This window comes from Lolium rigidum, unplaced genomic scaffold, assembly GCF_022539505.1.
Source record: "Lolium rigidum isolate FL_2022 unplaced genomic scaffold, APGP_CSIRO_Lrig_0.1 contig_30070_1, whole genome shotgun sequence".
In the NCBI taxonomy this organism is placed as follows: domain Eukaryota; kingdom Viridiplantae; phylum Streptophyta; class Magnoliopsida; order Poales; family Poaceae; genus Lolium; species Lolium rigidum.
This window is the reverse complement of record NW_025900127.1, coordinates 17025-24491: the sequence shown is the minus strand read 5'-3', so window position 1 is coordinate 24491 and position 7467 is coordinate 17025. Positions and strand designations below refer to the sequence as shown.

The following is a 7467-nucleotide window of genomic DNA, read 5'->3' as shown; positions in this document are numbered from 1 at the left end:
TGGACATATGGAAATCATGTAGTCTACCAGGGATTGATGACAGGTTCCACACTAAAGGTTCAACACTAAAGATTCGAAGTCATTCCTCTGTTTGACAATTTAAAAGAGCTAAACCTAGCCTTAAAAGAGGGCTTGTAATCTTGGCTACTCTACGAGGGCATGTTCCGTTAATCCCACGCCAAGTGGATTAGAGGGTATTGGAGTATGTATCGGGAGAATTTTAACTTGCAAGCGATTTAATACCCCTCAATCTCCTTCAATCCATCTCATATCTCACCTAACTGAACAAGGTTAGTGTGAAATGATTTATTAGAAACATTGTTTCCCTATGATTTTACGAAAATAAAAAATTACACTTTAGGGTAAATTAGAAAAAGAAATATTTTCTCGGATTCATGTTAATTGACTCAACTTTGTATAGATTTGTGTGTCTAGTTTAAGTATCTAGTCTACATGGAGTCAAATAATTTGGATCCCAGGGAGTATGTAAAAATGGCTTTTATTTCTTCATGAATCGACAACAGAAAATTAACTTTACATGCATTACGAGTAGTAAACATCTATAGAAGTCTAGATGTGAGTATTAAAACAAGAAAGTTAATTTACGGAGTATTAACATTGGATATAATTCGTGCCAGCCACGGTAGAAAACAAGAAACGATAACGTAGCAACCTCTCCTTAATTCCATGTAGATGTTGAATCCACCGTGTGCTAAGACTATAGGGGACGTTCCGTCGATCAATACTGTGACTCTTAATAGCCACTTATTTTTCATTTCAAACTATTTATTTTCTCTGTCATCAGTTTAACATATGAAAATTCTGAACTGCTTGTCAATATTAGCTTCATACAAATCAACTTTCAGTCAGAACATGCTACAAAATTTATTCCAGATTGCATAAGTGGAAAACACCTAGGTTTGCTTCCGAGAAGTACTATATTATCAAAATGTATTTATGTTGTTTATAACAATAGTCAAGCCGAAAATCGTTTGACTGGAACAAATTGTAAAACTAATTGTAATCTGAACCAAAACATGTAATTAGATTTTTATTAATACCTATCTTTTATGCTAAGTGTTGCAATATTTAGCCCATACTAGCTTATACCCCACAAAATACTGACAGGCAAGCAGACTATGAAGGAAATTTTACCCATAACATGTTGTGCAATGAAAAGCGCTTGCCTATGATTACTAGTACGAGCACGCGGAAAGACATGGAGCAACGCTGAAAGAGCATATGAAGCGCCTGAACGCCGACACATGCCCCACCAGCAGCTCCTGTATCTCACACGCACGTTAAGCTCCCACCAGCAAACACTGCACTAGACGGGGAAAACACTGGATGGTAAATAAAAACCGATGCAACTCAAAGTAACTCCAGGCGGAAGGCATAAAACCCTCCGAGAAAAAGAATTAAAAATGAAATAAAAGGAGTTTCAATGTGTACTTTCTGGAGAATTAGGTATCCGGCTTAAATTTACCCTACCCTCCACCAACAAACCTTCACAATCCTGAGCCCCACTTGCAATAACATCCAACTCCGACACAAAGCTAGATGCATTCACGGCAGCGTCCTCAGGGCTATCATCGGTATCTCCTTGCATATCTTTCGCAACTCCTGCATGCATCATGGAGACAGTCTCTTGTTCGTTAGGAGGGCAAGCAACAGCAGGAGCATCATCCTTTACTTGAACAGATTGTTCTGTGACCGCTGGTGGCACAACCTCCTTTGTACCACCAGATTCTTCAATGGCTGAAGGAGCCTCCTGCAAGACATCACTAGGTTCTATGATTAATTCTGGTGCACCATCTGCTGGGCAATCAACAGGTGCTGCGATTGCTGGAGGTGCCACATCCTCCATGTTCTCATCAGGTTCTGTGATTGCTGGAGAGGCCGCCACTTCCATATCTTCATCAGGTCCTTTGGCCACCACATTGGTGTCTTCAGGTCCTGATATTGCTGGAGGTGTTTCCACGCAACAAGATTCTGTGATTGCTGGAGGTGCATCCACATCTCCAGATTTTGTTATTGCTGGAGGTGCATCCACATCACCAGATAATGTAGTTGCTACAGGTGTCGTCATCACCAAGCAATCACCAGGCACCGGTTTTAACGGTGGCCCTTCAATAATGTCAGCACAATGGTGCAAAACAGGGTTACTCACCATCAATTCCTCCGGTGGAGTATGGTCAAGCATTTCTGTGGCTTCGTGACTTTCTTCTGCTAAATCCATTTTCTCGTCAGTTTGCTCAAATGCTTGAATAATAGGAGCCACAGCCTTTTCTGTCTGATTCTTGTGGAGGGCCATAGCTCTCTGTTATGGTAAAAGAGATAAACACACCCATGTTAATACATTGATGGTCAAGACTAGCTCTAAGAATAAAATGAACCACAAGTTCGAAATTTTGAGTAAGATGTTCAAGAGGAGAGTAGCTAAAACTTGCCTGAAAAATAGAATCATTGTTTTTTAGATAAAAGAAACCCAACATCGGGCTTTCATGTTCTCTAGTTATCTTTCCAGCATTTCCAGCATTCTGTTAAAAATGCAATAATCATCATCAGAGAAAAGGAAAACCATATTAGAGGATCGGATAAAACAAATTATAACCACTTAATACCTGAATAAGCCCATTCTTAATCCCCTGAGGGCCACCATTTGCTATGCCCAGCTCTCCCAGCAGGGATGTACATCTTTTGTACAACTCTGACTCCACAAGATCATGTGAAACACTAATTCTAGATAAATAGTTCTTAGAAAATACTGCAGTACCATTACTTGATAACATGGAAGCCCTGAGTGTTGTGCCTTGGGGAGCTTCCAAATTTTTCACAGCACTTTTAGCATCGCCCTTTGCTTCATGTTTTTCTGAATTCAAATGGTTTGTATCTTTCTGCTCAGGATGAGGATTAAGATTGTATTGTCCACCAGAAGACTCTGAAACAGGGGTTGCTAAACAGTCAGGCTCCTTTTTAGCAGCAGGAAATTCAGTGTCAGGCAATTCACTCTGTCCCTTCAATGCATCACCAGTGGCCTCCCAGCCTCTACTGCCAGCATGCATCTTGTTCTGATCCCATTCTTGCCTACCATACATATAGGGTTCACCCCCAAATACACCACTGCCACCATTCCAAACTTGCAGGTGAGGGGGGCATGATTCATCCAGTGAATTAGGCCACCCAAACGGGCGCATGTGGGGTGAAAACCTGTCAACTGCGTCATGCATAGGATATGAAACTCCAGCTTGGTTCAACTTCATTTGGGGCCTAAGGTTGAACATTGGTGGGGGGTGAAACTGATGTACAGGTGGATGAAATCCAGGAGCACCATGCTGCATGGGGACAAAACCATTTGCAACCTGAGAAGGCCAGCCCGGTGCGTTATTCCATGCATGCCCATGGCCTCGTCCAGAATTCATATCATTCCTCTTCTGATGGCCATGGAACCTTCTATCTCCACTTTGAGGTCTACGGTCATCATCATGTGAACCCAAGAAGGAAGAATCATCACTTCTGTGCCTCGCAGGTGGCATCAGTGAATGACTTGGAGATGAACCTGGAAAATGACCACCTCTGCTTATGGATGAAGCAGAAGGTGTTGGTTCTCTGTATGGAATTTTAGCTGGTGTTCGATCTTGATGAAATGACCTTTCCAAGGATAAATCACCATCTCGATCTCTGTATTTAGGCGGGACACTCCTTTCCCCTTTATTATCAAGACTACGACCACCACTAGGCCTACCTGAAAACCTTTGGTCGTTTGAAGATGGGGATTTATCAGATAACTGTTTTGGTGAAGGATGTGTATCTTTCCTTGGTGTTCGATCATATTGTGAGGATGTAGAGATTTCCAATGGTGTGTCACGTGACTGGAGATCATCCTTTTGTTTGAGTCTTTCTGAAGACCAATTGTCTGTATCCCTGTCACGCAGTCTAGAAGCAGGTGTCCGTTCTCGGCCTGAAGATGTTCTTGGTCGAATACTTCTTTCATCATACGGTGTCTCTCTCTTTGCATGATCTGTCGGTTTAGATCCATGCCTGCAGACAAATTGTTCGATCAGTTCAATGCTAGAAGAAGCGAGCATTAAAAAGAAATGCAGACAGCATGAACTGCGTCAGAACGTTCTTATTAGTTGCAAATTCCTACAATATTTATCAACCAAAGAAAAAAATTATAGTCAAGATCACAGCACAAGCATTCCTAGACATATCCCTCAGTTACAGTAAATGGGATAGACAAACACAAACAGTTACAGATTTTACTTAAATACAAAAAAGGGTAAATTCCACCCCACAAATGGTCTTCAGATCGCGTTGTAGATAAGCTATATCCATGTCTCACCCTTACTAACTCCAATAAAATAAAACCTTTATTCGTACTCCTACAAGCCCATCCATGACGAATATTAGATTAACTCAGAGCTGTAAGGATTAATTTCACTGTGAAGGATACCATCTAATGCTACTAATCAGCAACCAAATCCATATAGAAACCTTACTGCCACCGTGCAATATGTTATTTTTTACTGAGTGATATACACTAACTCATTGCGCACCTATATATGAAGCTAGTAATGCCAAAGAAATCCATGGTGAACTTAAATATAATACATATCACCTCACTATTTAAGTTAGTTATGATGCTAAAGTGGAACATGATATTTCCACAACCGGGAGAAGGTAAGACTACAAAGCTAAAGTCTACCAAGAGTCTAAGACGACTGCATACTTTTCAGTTTTCACATGTCTAGCAATAAAGAAGAAATGTTACCAGCTTTGATCTTTTTCATGATGAGGGTTTGAGCCAGGTGAAGTTCTTGCATTGGCTTTACTCGGACTAGAATCAACATTTTCTGCATGTCGATGTTCAGACCTTGCTCTTTCAATCAGAGAATCGAGTCGCCCGCTGCCTGAAGATTTTTCCAAATTTCCACGTTGCTCACGTGTGCTTGGAGTTTTCAGATCATATTGGTCATCACTTTCTTCAGGTGGCCTTTTTCTCCCTCTGTTCTCCTTGTACCTACTGCCATAATCATCATAACGATCACCGTCTTCCTTTCTGTAATGGCCCTCCGAATTTTTGTGCCCATCTTTTGTGCCCTTATAATCAGCCCTATCACTTCCATGATCCCTGGTCATGCGCTCATCCGGACACTTGTCATCTTGCTGCCTTTTATCCCTCTCATAATCATCCTTGTACTTTTGTTTGTACTTGTCATCGTCAAACCTTTGTTCCTTAGAGCTCCTAACCTTGCCATGATCATACCTAGACAGGGTCTTCCGGTCATCACTGTCTCTATTGTCAGCTGGCCACTTATCTTTGTCTTCAGCGTCGTCTTTTCTTCGGCTGTGTTTATCTGTCTCCCTGTCGGGATTACTGTGTCTCTCTTTGGCAGGAGTTTCTGTTTCCAAAATATCCACTTTAGAAACACAGAGAAGAATGAAGGATAACAAGGAACCAAATAAACATGTAGAGGCAAGCGGGAATGAATAGATAAATTAACTTGATGAGTAATTTGTTCAGTCTTGTTTCAAAAAAAAGTACTGCGTTCACTCCTTCACAATTCACACAGTATAACATATGTTTACCCGTTCGGAAAATGCTAGACCAGACATAGAGAGATATGAATTCAAGTTGAACTACATGATATGAATATAAAAAGCTTGTTGAGAAAGTATGGTATGGGTATCAGTGCAGCAATGCTAAATAAGTATATGAAATTAGGCAATCATAATTTCTATGGTTGCACAGGTAGTATTTTCAGCAGTTTGCTTAGTAGCTCAACAGGTAAGATGGAATCGGCGCTCAAGAAACTACGATGACAAATGACTCATCAACAATAAGAAAAGACACTGCACGGCACAACCAACTAGAAAGATGACAAACAAGTTGATGTGCAAGAAGCTAGTAATATTAATTATACATTAAAGATGAACTAAGAGCAAATTTAACCAGAGTATCATTCAGACCAAGTAATGTAGTAATGATGCATAACTAAACACACACAGGTAGCAGGAATATCATCAGCACACTTCAACCAAGGGTTACCTTACCATTGGTCTCAGCAGTGTGCCTCTTGTGCGAGTAGCCGTCCTCGTCCACTCTACTGCTAGACTTGGAGCCATTCTTCCTGGCACCGCCATCTTCATACCTGTCATGCTTGGAATCATAGTCCTTCTTGTCCCTCTCCCGGTCCTTCTGCCTCTCGCGCTCCCGCTCCCTGTCGCGCTCCCGCTCTCGCTCCCTGTCACGCTCCTTATCGCGCTCGCGCTCACGTTCCCTCTCCTTCTCGCGCTCTCTCTCCTTCTCCTTCTCCCTATCCCGGCCCCTCTCCCTCTCCCTCTCCTTGAGCCTCTCCCACTCCCTCTCCTTCTCCCTGTCTCTCTCCCTATCTCTGTCATCCTTATACTGCCCGCTACTCTCCCTCCTCCCCAACTCCTTGTCCTTGTCCGAGCGCCGCTTCCCGGAGTCACTCTTGGACACGACGACCTCTTCGGCCCTCTCATCCACCCCCGCCGCCGCCCGCTTGCTCGGCCTCTTGGGCTCGTCCTTGGGCTTGTCCACGACGTCGACGGGCCCGAACACGTCGCCCTTGGACCGCTTGTCGGCCACCAGGTGGTCCTCGCAGACGCCGCTGTTCCAGCGGTCGCTGACCACGTCCACCACGGCCTCCTCGACCCTGTCCTTCCTCTTCCGGCCGTGCTCCGCCGCGTGGCCGTTCCCCGAGCTCGCCACGTCCTTCCCGGATGAGGACCTGCGCCGCTCCGGAGGGTCGGGATCTCGCGGAACCCTAGCCGCGGCCGTGGGCTCGTCGCGCGCGGCCGCGTCGTCGCCGCCGTCGGAGTCGGACCGGTCGGCCGAGCCGCCCCGCCTGTGCGAGCGGTGCGAGCGGTGGCGCGAGGCCCGAGGCATGGTGGTGGGGCCGGCCAGAAGAACCGCGCCGCGGCTGGTGCGGTGGCGGCGAGGGTGGGTGCGGGGGAGGCTGGGGCGGGCGAGATCCGGGGGATCTAGGCGGCCGTCGTCGCGGCGGCGGGGAGGGGGGGCGGGGGAGTGGACCCTGGACGGTGGGTGGCTAGGGTTTTGGTGTGGTGGGGAAACAGGAGGGTGGAGGCGGCGGCGGCGACGAGTTCGTGGGTGGGCAGAAAATGGTTCAGTTTCGCTCGCCCCGGCTCTCTTTGGATTTCGGGTGTGGTGCGCCTCGTGCTTTTGGCTTGGAGATTTGCCACGACAGTCGATGCGCGTCGCCCGCGGGTCCTTCGCTTCGCTAGCTGGGCCTCTACTCCCTGCACTGCAGTAAACGAGTAAATTACAAAAAACTACCACAATTCGGGCTAGGATTACAGGTCAGTACCTACTTTGCTAATTTTTTCAAAAATCTACAACTTCTGAGGCAACGGGTTACAAATAGCACTAATAGTCATTTGACACAGTTATAACTGCAAATCTGACTAGTAGGGCCTGTC

At 45.2% G+C, this 7467-nt stretch overlaps 1 protein-coding gene across 2 annotated transcripts; it reads right to left on the bottom strand.

The window, feature by feature from the left end:
• Positions 1-1411: 1411 nt before the first annotated feature.
• On the bottom strand, positions 1412-6916 carry LOC124680869 (zinc finger CCCH domain-containing protein 13-like). Of its 2 annotated transcripts, XM_047215904.1 has the most exons (6): positions 6058-6916; positions 4775-5405; positions 2625-4041; positions 2451-2540; positions 2171-2320; positions 1412-1771 (listed from the first exon to the last, which is right to left on the bottom strand). In XM_047215904.1, exons 1-6 carry the CDS (start codon positions 6914-6916, stop codon positions 1442-1444), a joined length of 3477 nt encoding a protein of 1158 aa, XP_047071860.1. In that variant the 3' UTR covers positions 1412-1441. The 2 variants fall into 2 exon arrangements, with proteins under 2 accessions (XP_047071860.1, XP_047071859.1); XM_047215903.1 differs by having other exon boundaries at positions 1412-2320.
• Between the last annotated feature and the right edge of the window lie 551 nt (positions 6917-7467).

Excerpts from the sequence above, each read along its gene's own strand:
- LOC124680869 (XM_047215903.1), bottom strand. The coding sequence starts at position 6,916 with ATGCCTCGGGCCTCGCGCCACCGCTCGCACCGCTCGCACAGGCGGGGC. Across the intron at positions 5,406-6,057 it reads GCACACTGCTGAGACCAATG|AAACTCCTGCCAAAGAGAGA; the intron begins GTAAGGTAACCC and ends TTTTGGAAACAG. Across the intron at positions 2,541-2,624 it reads TTAAGAATGGGCTTATTCAG|AATGCTGGAAATGCTGGAAA; the intron begins GTATTAAGTGGT and ends CATTTTTAACAG.